Source organism: Falco rusticolus, chromosome 4 (genome assembly GCF_015220075.1).
Source record: "Falco rusticolus isolate bFalRus1 chromosome 4, bFalRus1.pri, whole genome shotgun sequence".
NCBI classification, from domain to species: domain Eukaryota; kingdom Metazoa; phylum Chordata; class Aves; order Falconiformes; family Falconidae; genus Falco; species Falco rusticolus.
Genome location: NC_051190.1, coordinates 40755946 through 40775033, shown reverse-complemented (window position 1 = coordinate 40775033; position 19088 = coordinate 40755946). Strand labels below are relative to the sequence as shown.

At 37.0% G+C, this 19088-nt stretch overlaps 1 protein-coding gene across 26 annotated transcripts in view; it reads right to left on the bottom strand.

Moving 5' to 3' along the window:
- RBFOX1 (RNA binding fox-1 homolog 1) overlaps positions 1-19088 on the bottom strand; it is a 955581-nt gene that overhangs the window by 66100 nt on the left and 870393 nt on the right. For 19 of the 26 annotated variants that reach the window (XM_037386459.1, XM_037386456.1, XM_037386452.1 and 16 more), the window contains one exon: positions 1423-1503. The exons of the other annotated variants lie outside the window; for them this stretch is intronic. In XM_037386459.1, the coding sequence (XP_037242356.1) occupies positions 1423-1503 (81 nt within the window). The remainder of the gene's footprint in view (positions 1-1422; positions 1504-19088) is intronic. 26 annotated transcript variants of the gene reach the window in all.

Sequence of the window (19088 nt, the reverse complement as noted above, 5' to 3'; positions counted from 1 at the left end):
TAATTTCCAGAAAATGAAAAACAAACACTGCCCCCCTTCTCCAAAAGAAGCTCCCTAAAAATGAGATGAATGAAATGTTTGCACAATTTTCCAGGAAAAGAATTTCAGTCAAAGACTGGTATTTCAGCCAAAAAGGAATAGCGCACTAACAGTGTACAAAAGGGAACATTGATTTAAACAGTATTTTGTCTCTGTGTTATCAGAAGGATTAAAAAAATCAACACTGCTTTGAAAAGGTGACATGGTATAAAATATTCCTGGAGCACCTGGAAGCTAATGCATATTTAACTGATACTTTCATTTCCAATTTAAGACACTTAATATATTTTGTTAGTTAACTATGTATTTGTAGACTCCTGATTTGAAAGTAGATCCCATATTTATACTGTAAAAGCAGCAGCTCTAGGGATAACATTCATAGCCTTTGACATAAGAGAGTTACATGACTGTAGAGATGATCACTACAGAACTCTATTGTCCTCATTCCTAGTTTTAATTAATAAAAGCGATTAATTGTTTTAGTAGTCTAGATAAGCTTTAAAAGAGTAGAATTGCATTCTATATTGAATACAATCTTCATAAAGAGCGTATCCGATAATGTTAAATCAGACAATGTAAAACATTTCCTTTAGAGAGGACTGCTATGAACACAGAGCAAATGCTGCTGTTAAGCTGCAATTATGACTATTTCATTAAGCTACAGGCTTCTTAACTGACTAGATTTCAGAATGGGCACCAGTGGTACCACCAGTACAATCTAAAACGCTCTCAGAAGAATTGGTTCCGCTGCTGCTTCAGAACTTTAGAAGACACATTCCTTCTCCAAGGTTCTGTACAGAAAATTGGCCGATGGCAGCATCTGTTTCATCAGCTCGTCTCTGCTATTTTTATTATGGCAGCTTTTTATAATTCGAAATACCCGCTTCCACAGAGGCTTTTTCCTTTTGTGAAAGACTTCATATCTATTTGCTTCCTGACACAATGAAATGGTAGTATGATAATAAGAGGTTTTGTTTATTCAATCACAGTTGTGACCAGGACAAAAAAACAAACACAACTTCATCTTCTACACAAAATGCAGAGTGCACAACAGTACTGGATTCAAAAAAGTTTTACTGTTACTGAACAACTTCTGAGCATTTCTGTAGAACATTGCAACACAGGTTGTCTTTGGGTTTTTGTTGGGTGGCTTGGGGTTTTTTTTCTTCTTTTTTTTTTTTTTTTAAATGAAATATACTTTGAGGATATAGAAGCAACTAAAAGCACTGATTTATCTGTTGACATTACTTACATATGTTTATAAATACCACATTTACTTTAACAAGAGCTATTGGGAAAGTTTACATTTTTAGGGGGCTTAATTCACATTAATGTGCTTTTGTCACAAAACAAAACAAAAAAAGAGCCATAACACTAGCTTACTTGTGGATGTGTATACTAGTGAACTGGGGGCACTGTACACGGGAGATCCCTCCTGGTTTGCCTGGCACAGCAGCACCCTGCCTACAAGAAAGAGAGAGAGAGTGGTATCTGGTTTTGGAACACTCACACTACACCTCAATTTTTATCTCAAAACAGAAATAAAGTCATAACCGGAGCAGTGCGGTGAAGCAGGGGCACTTTTTGTCCTTTGACTTCAAAGCAGAAAGAGCCCCAACAGACATGTACAATTATACATTTGCAAAAGCAAAACACAGACATCCCCCCAAATACAAACACCTTTTTTTAGCCCACAGGGAAGCTGGTGCAGGCTCCGGGTGTTGGCGGTGCCCACCAGCCCCTTGCGCAGCTGCTCTCTCTCCCTCTGTGCCCTACTCTCCAATCAGGAGCTGCCCAGTTAGCCCTGCTGCTACTGGGAGCAACTGGCCCACCCAGCCCACCCAGCTGCTCGCTGCAGCTCCCTAACATTGCCTGCAATGAGAGGCCACTCAAGCAAACCCAGCAGCTGCAGCAGCTGCAAAGCTCCCAGATCCAGCTGTCAGGCCAAGGATGATCTCTGTTCTGTGGCGTAAATTAACATGGGCACAAGCGTTTACTAATACACGTGAAGATTTCAGTATTTTTTGCTCAAATGAGAAATACGTCAACATAAGCTACTTTCCAGTATATAAGCTGGATGCAGGATTAAGAACAAAACAAAAGAAAATAAGTAAAACCTTTTTTTTTTAAAAAAAAAACAAACACAACAACACAAAAACCCCAAAAAGTAAAAGTGATAACGAAATAAATTTAAAACAACGCTTTTGCAATGCATGTTCATTTTGAACAAATGACAGAAGTTTAGGCTTATTTCCTGATTTGGTTTTTGGTGGTTTTTTGTTCGGTTTTTTTTTTTTAATGAACCTAAATAAAATGCCTTACTATTTCAACATCTTAAAATTATATTTTAACAGTCTTAGCTGAACACAGATTGAACATTGATTAGATGTAAAAACAACTATACTTTCCCGCTAGTAACAAAATTTCTGCACTTCTGGAATACAGTTCACCAGGAAGAACTGGATGTGACACATCTGGTTTTGCAGATATATGTGTGTATATATACACACACATATATTACACAAAATTACTTATATACATACACTGACATACTTAAAGCTGTCAGGATGTGCAAGTCACACAATTTCAAATACAAAATTTATATGAAGATTTGTGAGGCTTTAGAAGTTACGCATTGACTTATAAGCAACATAACTCAACAGAGTTGAGTCAAGTATGTTCGGAAAGACAAGATTACTTACAAATGGTAGGCATGTTTCCAATACAGCATTACAAGAGCAATTCTCAACTTACATCCAGTTACCAGACCACAGCTCTTTCCAAAAAATGTTTCAAAAAAATTTCTGTCATTAACAAGTTCTTTGATTATTGCTCACAGCTGTCAGTTGAAGTAGAAATGAAAGAAATACTAAAGGAAAATAATTCTTAGAATTTATGCAATTTATCTAAGACTGTGACCACTGGAAATCTCATGAAATATTATGCTTCCAACCTTCCCAGACAAGAGCACACCCTTAACTAACAGGATTTGGAGATGCCTGCTTTTTTTCCAGCTATCCACTACAGAACTGAAAGACATAACAAGCTAATTTATTTCCCCCCCTTAAAGACAGGATATAGTTGACTATATTGATACATATCTCTCTCAGCCTTTCAAAAAAATCCACAAGTGGAAGCTGTTAAATGAGCATATACCTGTTGAGATGCTAATAGCAAGTACCATTTTCAGGCTGGTAGATAAACAGACCTACCAACACAGGCTCTTGGCACTACAAATGCGCACACTGGAACGGGATGTGTTAACATCATAGATGCTTCAACACCCGTGCTACTACAGAAGCCAGAAAATGAAAGTGAGCTGAAGACAGTGACATTCTTCCAGCTGAGTGAAATGCAGGAAGGAATTGTTAAAATCAATAATTTTCATGAAGTTTTAAGACTAATGTAACTATAACGACTTCAAGCATGTTTAGTAAATACATAAAGATAAAAGGCTTATAGAAATTGAAGACAGTAGCTTTTTTATATTACTTAACATAAATTCCAGATGACACTTCGCTTGTTCCATGGTCTACAGGTATTTTCCTATTCTTTGCAACTAATATTATTATATTTTTTCTGATTTAATCTCATAGAAATCCAAATTTCCTTACTCTAGTCTTCTAATTTCTAATGAAAGTTCTTCAAAACAGATGGTTTTTTATCCATGCTACTAGAGTGTATTTAATTTGTTGCATAGAGCTTTCTAATTATATTTTGACATTCGGCCTTTGTGTAATTTGTGCATAAAATTAATATTAAAAACTAAACCACTATTATTAGATTTTGTTAGAAAAATACCAAACTTTTTAATCTACTTTTGTGAGAAAAGATTATTTCTGCTGCATCTAATTTTGGTATTAAAAATATTTTAATTGTAATTAAAACAAGTGGGGAAAGACTGAATTATTTACAATAAGATTTTCTGAATAAACCTCAGAACACTGAAACAATCTAAAAATTCCCTAATGAAAAAAAAATAATATTTTTCCTCTAGAATACTAGATTCTCTCATGACAGAATGAAGGTTTGGGGGTTTTGTTTGGTTTTGGGTTTTGGTGTTTTGTGTGTTTTTGTTTTTGTTTTTTTAAGAAAGAGGATTTTAATATTAAGTTCTTAATATTTCTGTTCAAACTGTAATTTAATAATATCACGGAGCTGATGAACTTCAGAAAATTACAGTCATCCATGAGTCCATTTTTAATTCTATGATACCTTGTGTATTAGCATATTTAAGTCTGATATTTTCTTGTTAAGAACAATCTGCACACTTTTTTGCTTTTCTTTAGTATGAGCATCTACTTCTTTGGTCACAGCAGACACGTGACCAGTGAGACAGGATTTCGGAGGTCACCAGCAGAAAGCCCCTCCTGACTTGCTCCACCAAAAGGATCAGAAAAAACATAGCATATGTGCCTGGAGAGTGTATTCACTACAGGCACTCAGGAGAGCTTTACATAGACTGGTGGCAGAAGGGAAACTGAGGCAGCCACGCTGCGGGGTGGGATGTGAGGGGAGCAGCCTGCAGAGGCTGAGGCAGCCAGTGGGTTGTGTTGCTGTGCTGCAGCAGAGCGCGGCGGTGCCAGCTGAGCACCACCCTGAGACTGTGCAGATCCTGCCCAACTGAGTCACTGATCAACCTTGGTACACAGGTGGGCAGCGTGGACAAAAATGTACTTTTCAAGATCAAAAATTATTCCCACTCATACTTCTCTTCCTCCAATGTTTTCTCCTACAGTCCATGATTAAGAATCTTACTGTTCGATTATGTCCTTTGTTCAAGCACTATAGTTATTTTGAGGAAATAATTATTCTAACAATATTCAGGGCTGTGAAGAAAATGATGTGAAGTCATTAATGTTTTTAGAATACTAAAAATTCAGTTCCAAATGATTCCCAGATATCTGACTAAAAGTACTTTCCTAATTTTTCATACTTTCAAATATAAGTTTTTTGTATGTTGTTATTTATGTGATTTATAATAAACTAATATACAGAGCATAAGTGGAAATACCAATGTACTAGTGATGATGCACAGACTCATATGATGCACTGGCTCATACAAGTCACATGACAAAGTTAACTGTATTTCTTAAATACTCAGGTAGCTAAGAAATACCCACAATCAACACCAGGGAGCCAGGATTTTAAATCACTTCTGTTAAACATAGCTTTTAACTGGAACTGCTGTGTAGCCAGCACTACAGACAGCTTGATCTGGAATAAGTTTAAAGGAATTTGCACAACTAGTTGGAATCTCTTACAGCTCCTTTGTAGAAGTATAAATTGAAACACTTTCAGCTGAAAAAAAAAATAATAATCATACCTACTGTTAGCTAAAATTATGCTGCTGATGTAAAATTAACAGTGTTGCATGGCCTTGACCATGGGAGCAGCCCTCCGGGTCACAGGAAGGAGACAAAACTTTTAGAAACCTTCAGTCCCGGGACTGTATGAAGGTTATACACTGTTACTGAGAACCTGAGCTTAAAATGCATCACCTCCCAGTACGGGTGACTTTAGTACCTTTGCTCATAAATAAAAAGTTTCCAATTTAAAGTGCTGATATTTATTCCCCAAGAATTTTGGGGGATTTGCAAAAAGGAAGAGGACAGAAGTTGCACTGCTGCACTCGGTAACTGGGTGGGGTTTTGCCCTGGCACGCGACGAAGCAAGGCATAGGGGACAAACGGCTCTGCTGCTCTCACTGGGGGAATCCTACCAACCACAGCATCACATAAAGCTCTTCGGACAACTCGAACATGACAGTGATGCTGAGTTCTCTATAGCACACAACTACCTCCCTCATAACCAGAGGGTAATCGCATAAGCATGTGTAATGGCAGAAATTAAGCAAGTCAATCTCCAGGACTGGTCTACATCGGGTGTTAGTACATAGGTAGCTAAAATGAGTGTTTATAATATAGGAACTAGGTAATTTACCACATACAAGGAGATTTAGTAAAGATTGCATCACTGTAATCCAGTGATGGCACTTATAGCCTTCTTTATATGTATTTATCTATTGTGCTACCAACAAGAGCTTCTTACTGCTTTTTGCAACTAAGTACCAGTTCTTAATTCTACACATGCTATACATATAGCCTGTACACGTTCTATAATACTATTTAAGAATCCCCCCCAAACCCACATGAGAAAGTGAAAAAAGGGTAAAAATAATTTGTGTCCCATTTTCCCTATATTATTATTATAAAGTGCTATTTTATGACTCTAATCTAAAAGCTGCATTATTTATTAAATTCAACAATTATTTTCTCTTTCTCCCAATACAGCTGGATGTTCCATGGCCCGGTGTTCTCCCTCGGTTAGATCTCAGTCATTCTGATTACTGTTTTTCATTGCACCTTTTGCAACAACCATTATTCCTATACGCTTAATTCTTCTTCAATGTATAATGTAGGAAGAAAATGATAAAGCTGTATCTCTCATGAACATATCGGGAGGTTTGCTAGTGTATCCAAGATCCTCACAAACGATCCATGTCTGCTTTCAACTTGCTGTTTGAAAAAGTGTAATTTAATATTGGTCTTTCCAGAAAGAAACAGCATTATCTTTGTTCTGGTCTGAAATATTTTTCTATGATGGATTATTTCAAAATGTGTCACAGCACTGGATCAGAAACACCTAACTAAAAGGCCGCTGTTGTACAGTAACAGTGTATGTCAGCTGCTGTTGTCCCATCTGACTGGGGAATTTAAAGAGAGCCTCTATCTTGAATACATAATAGCTGTTAAGTGCTCTTTTAGCCCTTCATTATCAATCCTTAAACTACAGGGCCTTAGTAGGCTTTTAAATGTGCTGTTAATTAAAAATAAAAGTGCTTTGTGACTGCCTTCAGTTATTTGGGATCTTTCTATACAGGGAATAATGCTGCTTCAGATTTTAACGCAACAACTCACGGATGGTTGTGTTGGTACATTGCACTGTTTCATCTATTATTAACAAGGAATAAAGTAGCATCACCCAAAAATACCTCCTTTCTTCCAATATGTTAAAAATACAACCAAACCCTATATTGAATTCCCACAAAGTTATATAGTTTCACTTAAACAAGAGAATTGCACAGTAGACAGGAGAACCTAAAGTAGTTGATGTCCAAAGGTGAGTTTGTAGGTCCAAATCCGTATCTATATTACCTCCTGGCAGCAAACCTGAAATACATTCAGTTATTGAATAATCTGTGTATACTTGCTACTGGCAATGAGAATGAGAATCTGTGCTCTATACATGCACTTACGTAGTAAGTCCCTGACCCACACATAACTTCATGCAAGTTACTAAAAACCGGGCAGGGTGGGGGGCGGGCTGGGCAGGGAAGCCCAAGGTGGTGGCGCTGTGTGTCTCTAAGGCATTTTATGGGATCTCTTTACTGAAAAATTCTCCTTAAGATGCCAATTTTCCTTCCATCACTTTTTAAATCATAATGCATATTTCTTTATGATCACCTCTCTTAGTGTCACCAAAACATTCCATGAACTTTGGCAATGATCCAGGGAACAATGACTCAGGGAACAGCAATGCATGTTATAACAAACATAATTTGTAAGCCATCCTTCCAATTATCTTTTGCTGGTCTTTTGCTTTCCAAGCTTTTGGGAAACAGACCTCCCTCCCCTGTTACATGTGTTCATTATCCAGTATTCTACGTCATGTAAGTGAAAATCAGAGGAGCAACAAATTTTGCAGCTCTGATGATAATTTTGTATGAGAGTCTCCTAATTCACATTCTTCCCACCTATTCCTTCTATAGCACAGATAACTTATTACAGGGTAACAAGAATCTCTCCTTCTCCAGGAGCTGACATACCATACTTACCAGTTTGTACTGTGGTGTCTTAGACTGGGAAAGACCTTGGGGACAGCACAGGAGCTGGGAAGCGGCAAATTCTTTTAAGTTCTGCTCCCACGCCAGCATCCTTTTCCTGCCTCTCAACATGATGAGACACTTTAAAGCTTCAGCCACTCCATCAGTGAAAAGCTAAAAGGTATATCTGCTAGTGATCCATTAAAATTCTCGAAGACTGCTTTAGGGCAACAGCTTGACAATGCAACAGGGCGTTGTCACTGGGGTTTAGTGGCAAATTTAGGCTGTTGGTATGTGGCAAAGTAATGCCAGCTTAAAAACACACCAACTCGTTCCTGTTTTAATTAGCATACCACTCTTACCATAGATGGGCCGTATTTGGCAGGAACAGTTTATGTAATGTGTCCATTCACATTGTAAAACATTTGCAATAAGGCACTTTTTCCAAACATAATTTCAAAATTATTAACCAGCCACAGACATTTCTGGTCTTGTAACCAGAATGAAACTGCTATGTCATGCAAACTCAACTGCTGTTTGTACCAAAATCCTTAGCAAACCTAGAGACTTTACCTGTGCTTGTTAATTTTTTATCATTGGCATCCAAGTGTAAATTCTTATCCACATACTATCAACAAAAAATCTAAACCTGGAAAGGCACTATGTAATAATGCAAAATATTGGAGTGGTACTGTCGGTATTGCCCATAACTAACTTTCCTATGAAATACGTTTACTGTATGACATATATATACACACACACACAAATTCAGGTGCACATAAATTGATATTCAATAATATCCACTGCCATTATCTTATACTGGAAGAGGTGTCCCACTTTACTCCTAATCTTTCTAGGTCCTCCCAGCAGACTAAAAGGCAGGGAAATGATGGTTATTCTTGGTTCATCATAACTTTATCTTGGTTCAGCTTTAACTTTGAGAAACAAACATAAGAGAAATTCTGATGTATAAATATAAACTCTGAGATGGTATTATACTGTTCTTGAAATAGGATACTTGAGAATATAAAAAATACACCTATATTCTGCTGATTACTAAAATGGGTCACATTCATACATCTGCCTTACGAATAAAGGTTGCAATATGAATAGAATCACAGAATGAATTAAACTGGATCCTTTCTGCTCAAACATGAACACTATGGTTTCACCATGGCCCTGGAGGGATTACAAGTAGATATGTTTATACTTTATCCTCTCATATTGTGTCAAGACACTATTTTCTGTGTAAATTACCTATTTCAGTAAATCGATAAGACAGAGATGCAAATCTAATGCAATTAGATGCAGAGATGCAAATTACTAATCCCTCAGTTCTATTTGCTTACCCCAGTGGATGCTGGTTTTAATTTACAAATAAAATTCTATTCTGAATAACAAGCTGAGAATATAAAAGAGCAAAAATTGAATCATCATGCATAATCCTGGCTTTAGTTTGCCTATTTCTTCCCCAGCCCGTTCAGATTCCAGAATTTCAGGAGCATGAAAAAACATTACAAAAATAGTAATACAATGTTTCTAAACTTTCTAAAACATTTACTTTTACTAGTAGCAGCTCTATGCTTGGAGATTTTCCCCAAATCAATTTTCACAACGAAAATCTGACCGCACCAAACTGACAGAGATTGTGTACCATTGTAAATCACAGATTCATCTCAGCTACCTCCTCAAATGACTAAACAAATGAAAACTCAGTATTTTGAAATTTATTCTCAGTAAGTATTATGAAATGCAATTATAATGTAAATCTATCAGGGATTCTGTCATCCAATGCACAAAATGGGAAAAAATGCAGAAGACTCAACAGAAAACATTAGCTATACGTTTGAAATACAATTCCTCCATAATCTTAAATTGCTTTAGCATTCATTTACAGATGTAATTAAGGTTTAACACACAGCAGACTTGTTTTCCATTCCGCTTAACTGTATTAACTTTACATTTCATATATTAATTTATTACTTTACATTTCAGAATAGTTTGTCTGCCTGACTGTCCATCCTAAGGCATGGATCTTCCTAACTTTGTTATTCTTCTAATCAGAGGAATTTATTCCTCTGCATAACTGCTATTAACCTATCTAGCATTGCAAATATCCCACCCAGTCCCGAACAAACAAGCGTTATAGTGATGACCTTGTAGTTTGTCTTAAATTTTCCTTCTAGAGCTCCTTAAGCTATTGCTTTTTACATATATCCATAGCTGGTAGCTGAATGACAGTCTCAGTTTGATTCTATGGGACACTGCGATGCCTACCGCAGCCCAGAGCCCAGGTCCAGCCAGTGCCCACCCAGGCTGACCTGGGCTGTCAAGCGAGATGGCAGCAGTAGCTGTAAACCCAGCGGGTTTATATCCAGCCTCTAAACGGACATCATCCACAGTCTGCACAATCGCTCTGCACCAGGTTTAGCCTTGCCCCTGAAGCAGACAACCTCAGCACACACGGTTCAAAGCTGTCCAGAAGCCGAGCTGCATGACGTACGGCCGTCAGTGTGTGTGCACGGAGCCTCCAGGACGGCCCCCATGCAGCTCCTTGCAGACAGACTGTTCCACATCTACTGCTCTGCAAACCTCAAGCCAGCATGTGGCAAGCAGGGATAATTTTCAGACTTACTTAAAAACCATGTTAATGCTGCAAACTAATGCAAGAGGAGGCCAGGGAGACAGTTATGGAAAAAAAAAAAAATCTCAGTCTAATGTTTATAATTAGACAGTTTTAGGCTGCCAGTATATTTAATTTATTTTTGATGCATCACTAATCAGGAAGCCACAGAACACATTTTCACTAACCACCAGAATGATGTTTACATTAGAAAAGTCCAAGCATTACTTTTTTCCTTAGAAGACTCTCTTCGTGAGTAAAGCACAGTACTTAACTTTCTTTTTAGCCCTTTAAAGATCGATCAATTTTATCCACAATAAAAAACATTTGAACAAGCATACAAGAAGTTGGAAGCAATTTAATAACAAAGAAAGGGCAATACAGCTCCTGCTTGATCAGAACGCTTGCTTTTGTTTTATTAAAGTAACATTGGTAAAAGTTACTAGGGGAAATCAGGAGAAACATGGAAACATGGCCAGCTGATCAAAGAACTCTTGTTATTCCCCCAACACATACTTGGTGCTACCAAGACCGCACCTGGAGCACTGCATCCAGTTTTTAAGCCTGCTGCTGCTCCAGTTGGAATGAAATGTGAAAAAATTGAGAGGATATGTTGGAGTGAAACAGATGGGCAGGGGCCTAGAGCTCATGTCCTGTCAGGAGAGGCTGAGGGAACTGAACTTGATTAGTCTAGCAAAGAGGAAGTTAAAAGGCAATCTAAAAACGTTCTCTGCTTGAAGGAAGTTACAAAGATGATGGAGCCAAAAATCTCATTGGAATAGCAGTAGATGGTAATATAAAAGGTCAGTGGTCACCAGCTTTAGCTTGGAAGGTTTAGGCTGGACATAAGAAAAATGTTTTTCACTAGTAGGGCAATGCAGCACTAGAAAACATATTCAGAGATTATAAATCTCTGTTTGTGGATGTATACAAATACATGGCTCACCTGATGTATCACTGGTGTTAGTCCTGCTTCAAAAAGCAAGCTGGACTGCACGACCTCCAGGAGTCAGTCCCAATCACAATTCCATGATTTTGTTAAGAACTGTCTGTCCAGTGTCAAAAATCTTATTTCATGGGTGTGAAATGTCCAGGTTATGTATGATCACCACTGCATTCCACAGCAATTACGCGAGATCTGGGGAGGGGCCTGCTCAAACTTACTATACCAGCTCCCTGCAGAAAAGGGAAGGAGCACAGAAGAACACTCCTTCAAACAAAAGCAGCCTTAAACTAAACAAAGGTATGTATCGGAGATAAGTGGACTACTTGAGTAGTCGGCAACTCAGCTGAACAGATCATTTCTCTACAAAACTAAATGTCAAGATGTGATCTGAATACTTTAACTTGGTGGCCATGGACTGTAGTGCAAGAGTGACCATCACACGGCCCCTCTAGTCTCAACCACCTTGTTGTCATTTGGGTGGCATTTTGACATGTTGGATATAATCAAAACATATAATATTTTCAAAACCATCAAAAGCATGTGCCTAAGGTAAAGTATTCGAAGACAGCAAGCATGATTGTCCTCTCCCAGGTGCTATCCTAGTTTCCAACCATTTGCAGCTCAGGGACTTCCCAAGCCCAAAGCAGCTTCTGTGTGTTTTTAATAATGGTCAGTGGATTTCCCTCCCGTGAGCTAACTACAACGTACTTTTACCACACGTGGTCTTCTGTGCTAGAATAAGGTACTAAATCAAATAAGCTGCAATCATAATCACATATTTAATTATGACTATACCTGGTCCTGTATTCACCCACCAACTCCCAGAACGTGTTAAAATAGAATTCAGGCTTACTCATGCACAGGAATTTATTATTCCAAGCCTACCTCATGCACATTGCTTTATCTTTGGGTCAGACATTATAAGAGGAGCAAGTTTACCTAAAGAAAATAAGAAATTTTCATAAGTGCCACCCAACAGAACTACCACTGTAGAAATTTATTACCTAGCAGTTCAAAGGGAAAAGCAGGTTTTTGAGTTAGGATGTCAGCATGAGGAAAGGCATCTTACTCCTCTGCAAAACACATGCAAGGCATACAGAAGGAACAGAAGCGAGAGAACTTTTGCCATTCATTGGCCCTGCTTCCTTCTTTCCGATACCAACTTAAATAGACTTTTCCTGTTCTCCTATGTATTACTTCATTTCTACATGTTTTTTTTCCACACCAAAACAGCTAATAGAACAATTCTTCACCTTGCCTCCCTGCCTCAACTTTGTGTTTTGCACCCATCACCATCAACTAGTTAGCACAGTTTTGTCATCTCAGAGTATTGTTTGTCTACATGCAGTAACTCCTGACACGACTTCTAGAAAAATCTCCAGCATCAGGGATCTGACCTCTTACTGGGTAACAGTGTAAGGCTGCTGACACTGCATCATAGTGGGGATGCAGCACTGACTTACACTTAATAACTCCAAATCCATGGACTCCAAGTAGTGAGATAGGATCAGTGCGGTTTTGCTGTGTAGTCACCTCCAGACCTATGTCTCAGCAACTGTACCAACAAGCAAATGGATCCAGCGCCCACCCCCCACCCCACCCCCTTGAAAAACACCCACCACCTCCTTTCCCTTGTTTTGAATGAACTCCAGCTTTCAGCAAATTTATGGTTTCTGTTTTTCAAAATTCTATTTCTGCACAAATTCATCATAATCCAGTCAAAATTGATTCCTTTATACCAGAGTGTAGCCACAATTCCCAAACTTTTGCACAGGAGAAGCAGGAACTCCCCTCTTAACCATTCCCTATCTTCTGGTGTAAAGCTCTATCTACAGTTCATGATGCACCATGAAATAATCAAGTGTATAGAATTTCTTTCAGCGATCACATAGGAACAGTATCAAAGCTGCAGTATATACTGTGTTATTAAATATACATGCAAACAGAAGAAACATCTTTAAAAGGGTAATACTGACAGTATCTGTGATTTTCTCTTTAAAATGTGCAGGCTTCGATACGATGATAAATATAGGTCGATTAACCTTGCTCCAGAATTTTATGTATAACCAATTAACAAAATTAATCTTTCAAAAAATAAGTCATTGGCATTATTCTTTGAACAATCCTTGTTTAGTTTCCATGACAGTATACATTTTAATGAAAAAGTCATTATAATGTAGCATAAGGCATAATTAATTCTGGAAGATTTTTCTGAGTAAATAGCTAATACAGATGCTGAATTCCATTTTTCTACTGCCTTTATTAATCTTTCATAAACCAGTATTTCCACTATAATGGCTTGTAAAATCTCCACAGAAGTTTTAGAAATGCATTACCTGTCATCAGTGGTGTTAATCTAGCTAGGATGCCATCATTTGTATGATGGGACTTTAACATTACAGTCTTGGAAACAACAGTTACAGCTTTGTTTTATGCTTTGAAAAGGTGCATCTATATATGAGATGGAACACTAAACAATAATTATTTATTTTTTTCCATAGAAAATTATTTAAACTCTTAAGCTAACAATATTGAGAATTTGTTTATTTAGGAAAAAACTGCTTAGTCAATGCCTAAGTTCAAATCTTAGTGTATGTAATCAAATTGTAAGATGAATTAATCTTTACACTGACAGACAGCCAATTTTCACCGAAACTATGCCTTACAGATATGGTACAGCGAACTTTTACCCTAGGATTAGAATTGCTGTGCAAGCATCTAATTCAGCTTCAAAAACTCCAAACACCTCCACTAAGAAGTGTTTCTAGGGTATTTGCTGAGCTTATGCAAGACTCATTTAAATTCAAAGAGAAACACTAGAAAGATGAAATGAATCCCAGGTGCTCTTACACTCCAGAAATAGATGCTTTAAGACATGAACAAAGAGAATTAGTTTTAGCAAACATACAGGAAACCTCTCTTCCCCTGGATTCCTCTTATTTAAGTGTATGTTTTTATACATATATATAGTACTATGGTATTTCTTCACCTCCTGATTATATATAACATTAGATTTCAAAGTTTTAAACAAACTTGTGAAAGGAAGTTTGTTACAAGATCTGCTTCTTGGAGGATACTGCTAGCTTCCAAATACACAGCATGCTAAAACACCCCAGGCATCTAAAACTTTTCTGTCTTCTGAGGGAATATAAAATAATTAAAAGCACAAGCTCTTCCCCCTTCTTTAATTTTAACTGATGGGGAAAATGTTCCAAGCCACATTGGAATGATAACTACTAAGTGCCCAAGAAACTGGGTGCCTACAACTGTCCTCACTGAGTAAAGACTATTTACGAAGTGACTACAACTACTCAGCTACATAGCATGAATCTTGAAAATAGCTTCTGAAAAACTTTTAGCACTTCATGAGTATTCAGGAAAAAACCCCACAGATGTCATTAGTCACTTATGTAAAAGGAGAATGGGATCTATACTACTTGTCATTGATCTGTGTTCCATGACTTCTTCTAATGGTACTTCTTCACTAGGCTAAAGTAATTTCTTTCTCCACTGCCAACTTAAATGTCAAAATTTTTGAAATATTGTTTGTTGGTTATGACCAGGCAAGGATATTTCCTCATGTGGGTCACTGCAAATACAACTGTTCTTTGAAAGAAGATTCACCACTTTTCCAGGTAATTTCTGTAACATCTTCTCCCCTACCCTGCATGCTGCCACCGTCAAAAAGAACCTTCTCCGACAGGTAGGTGCCCTAAAATGGAGTTTCTGCCACTGACAAGGACAAAATCTTTTTAAAAGGCCTTACTGTGTCTCAGGCTATCTGCTTTAAAGGACTGAGGCAGTAATACGGATGCAACAACATTCTATATCTCAGTAAGGAGAGTGCAACAGATTGCTCAAAATTCATCGTTCCAAAAAACAAAAGAGAAAAGAAAGATCTGCAAGAACAGAAAAGAACATGGAACTTTGCTTTCAGACTGTCCAAGGCTGAAAGGAAGGCTAGGTACTACAGCTAAAATATATACTATATAAAAATAAATAAGCAGGTAAAAATAATATTATAACAAACCAAAGAAACAAAGAATGTAACAAGTTATGGTAATAAAGTACCAGAGTACTTCCAGTAAAGAAACTGAACTGCAAATCTGTATTTTGCCAGCCACAGATGAGTGCATAGGGGAAGGTAATAGGCTCTAGCTTAACACAGGAAAATGATGGGTCACTGTGGGAAGGATTTTAAATCGGATGGATATACAAATAAATGAAAAATTTGTCCCATTTTACATGAAAACTTTGTGAGACAAAGCACACAATGCTTCTTACAATGCCCTCATTAGGACCTGCCAAAGGACTCGATAAAGAGTTTGCTCAAAAAGATAAGCTGAAATGGAAATGATAACTTCAGTAAGCATTTGTTTCTCATAAGGAGGAAAAGCACCTTAATACTATCCTTTTATTTACTAGAAGGAAACTACGTTGACCTAAGTAATCTTTTTAAAAATTACCTATCAATTATGATATATGGGAAAGTAGAATTCTGTGAAATGCTAAAAATGACAAATGAAAAAAATCACCAGCCTTTCGTTTTCTATGAAATGTCCTTTGAGGACCCCCCAGTGGAGCTGTGGGGAGGGCAGAGCTGTGCCACCGCCGGTTCACCAGCACAGCCGCAGTCGGTAGCTGCTGGGGAGGCTGGCTTAGGGTGTGGGATTACAATGGCATCACATCGCACTTCACAAACATGTCATTGCAAATCTATATTAATGCTACCACGTGACCCAAATAGCTGTATTTCGGCAGCATTCTAATTTACTACAGCACGAGCATCTCAAAGTCAGAAAAACAGTCTTAGAAGGGCTACTGAGGAAGAAAAAACTATAGTGTTTTGGAAATATACAGTACTTTGCAGTCCCCAAGTAATACTTTACTTGGGTAGTGTCTGCTGTGCATCTGCTATGTATCTTACAGTCTCCATTTTTAGCTGTCATGTGTTTCCTCAAAGGTTTTCTTTTACAGAAGTGTACACTCAGAAAAAACGCACAGCTATAACAATCATGTCACTGGTCCTACTGTTTACCATTATCTTCAAGGTTTTAGGGTTGATTTACATTGCGTTCCTCCCTATTTGACTTTAATTGTCTGCTTCAAGTTGTCAGGACATAACTATATCTTCGATTTGCATTGCATTAGGGGATCTTTTCCTTTCTCTATTGATCTTGTCTTATGGAGTAATTTAACTCAATTCTAATTTTCTTTTGCATGCGGGGTGCTCTCTATCCAAGGAAGTGAGTTATGTGTATTCAAGTGGTGCATCTTATGAATCTTGTTAAGCTTTACCGCCTTATAGCCCGCACTGATGGAATATTTAATCACAGAAATGAGTTGGCAGATATGATGTACAATACGGTTAAGCCTTGCGGCATGTGTCTTCACCAGCAATTGAGAAACGGGTGAATTTGCCATTCATCAGTGCCATCCTGACAGCTTTGTATAACCTTCTGTTTTTTCATTTATTTATGAAGATTAAAGGTACTTTAAATCAACAATTCCTCTGCACATGTATCATCTTTATTTCAGAACTGGCCAAATTTTTCATCATTTATTAGAAGCTAAAGGAACTTCTTGCACTGACTGTGCAAGAGTTGGTACAATCTTAACATGGCAGTGTTGGTGACAATAATTAAACCAAGTAACTACAACTCTGACTGTCTTAAGAATCAGATTTATAATTTTATAATATTAAAAAATGCAGTTGCTTCTTCTCCAAATAAGGTGGTAGAGGGGAGCCCAAAAGGAAAAATATGTTGCAGTACTCTATTATGGCATGCAAGAACTGCATTGCTCTTTTACTGTTTCATTTTCTAACAGCTTTAAGAGACCTGCACAGAGCTCGCTCTCTTTTTTATATTTTTTATTTAAATTGCTTAAAAGGAAGTTTAAATGTCTGAGAAAAAAAATTATCTTTCAGTCAGTATAGAAAATATGCATTTGATATAAATTCTGAAAAAAAACCAAAAACTAGAACTGCCTGCAAGTATAAACAGAAAAACATCTGAAATATGTGAAGTATCTTGATAGAACTTTCTGCATAGGTGTGGTGGAGTGCATGTCATAAGTCATAAAATTAAATTAATACTCTTCTAATGGTAATTAAAGATTCTCATTAAGAAGGGCAAACACCTCCCTTGTGTTGGCAATAAAAATGCACTTGGGACTTTAGGAGGTTATACAAAAAAATCAATAACCTGCCATTTTATAATTAAAAGACAAAATAAATGTTAGGGAAAAGTCCAGTAAATTAGGAAAATTACCTTCAGGAGAGATTGAAAATATTGATTTTAATTTACAAACTATGTGAACTCTTCATGCCCTACTTCATGAGACAATTATAAGTCAGATTGTTAATTCTGCATACGTATTAGAAAATTGATTACTGTACTATGGGAATATTATTATATTTGTCATTAACACAAAGTCATTTATATAAAATGACTAATAACTGACTTTCTAATTTATGCAGGTTCAGGGTTGGTTCACTAACTACTTAAACAAGATCAATGTTAAATTCCTGTTTTCAATGTAGGCATACATCAAAGAAGGAAATAAATTCTCCCTACACTAAATATTGCAATTCCATGAATGACAAGTTAGTATTTTTACTATACTGTGCCACTTTTACCCTAATTGGAACATTTTCATCTATCTTAGAAGATGGCACTGGATATATTATAGGTAGTTTTTAAAAAAATAAATATCTGCTTGTAGCAGTAGTCCTATTTAACAATTTTTATCTCTTGAAGTCCCTTGAACTGACAAAAGATTTGCAGCTTTGTTTAGTGGTGGCATGGAGATTCCCCAGCTTATGTGGGCAACTCTTCCCATGCTCAACCACCATCTGTGAGAACTGCTGCCCTAATACCTGTTCTTTACTTGCTGCAAAGAATGTATTCTACATTTACCTTTTTATTCTCGATTACTATGTGTGTGACCACGGATAAATATTATTGGTTTTTAAAATATAATTAGGTATTTGTATCCAGTGCATACACACAGAGACTACCGAAAAAATGATCCAAATGGAAAACTGAAAAACTCTCAGAGTTTCCCATGGAAGTCATGGCAGACTCATAAGTGATTTTGGAACCTAAGAAAGGAAGGTAACTTTATTACCCATTAGAAATATTTGGGTTCAGAGGCATTATTTCTGTCTTAGATGTAAATTATTAGCTTTCAAAAACTGGCTGTTTTGGACTTGCCAGTGATGTTTATGGGCAGGATTCAAATTCCTCAGAAATCAATTGGGTTTTGGAGTACAACCACGTTTGTTTTCAATAGTGTTGCTAAAGCACATTTGGAAACTTGCTAGCCATGACTGACTTCCAGCAGAAAGACTGTATCTCATTACTTCCAAATTGTAACCAGGATCAGAATTCAGTCTTAGCAAAGACTCAAGTGATAGAATACAGATCTAAAAATACAAAAGTTTTAAGCAATGGAATAACTAAATAAAAAATCTAAAGAAAAATGTAAAAAAATTATGAACACAGATATTCTATACTTATGTGTGTCTATGTACACATATATACAAAAAGTATTTATCTATAGATAGATTCTTTTGTTATAGATAGGTTATTTCTCACTAGGCTTAAATACTTCCTGGAGGAAAGTGACTGTACTGAAATATAAAATAAAAC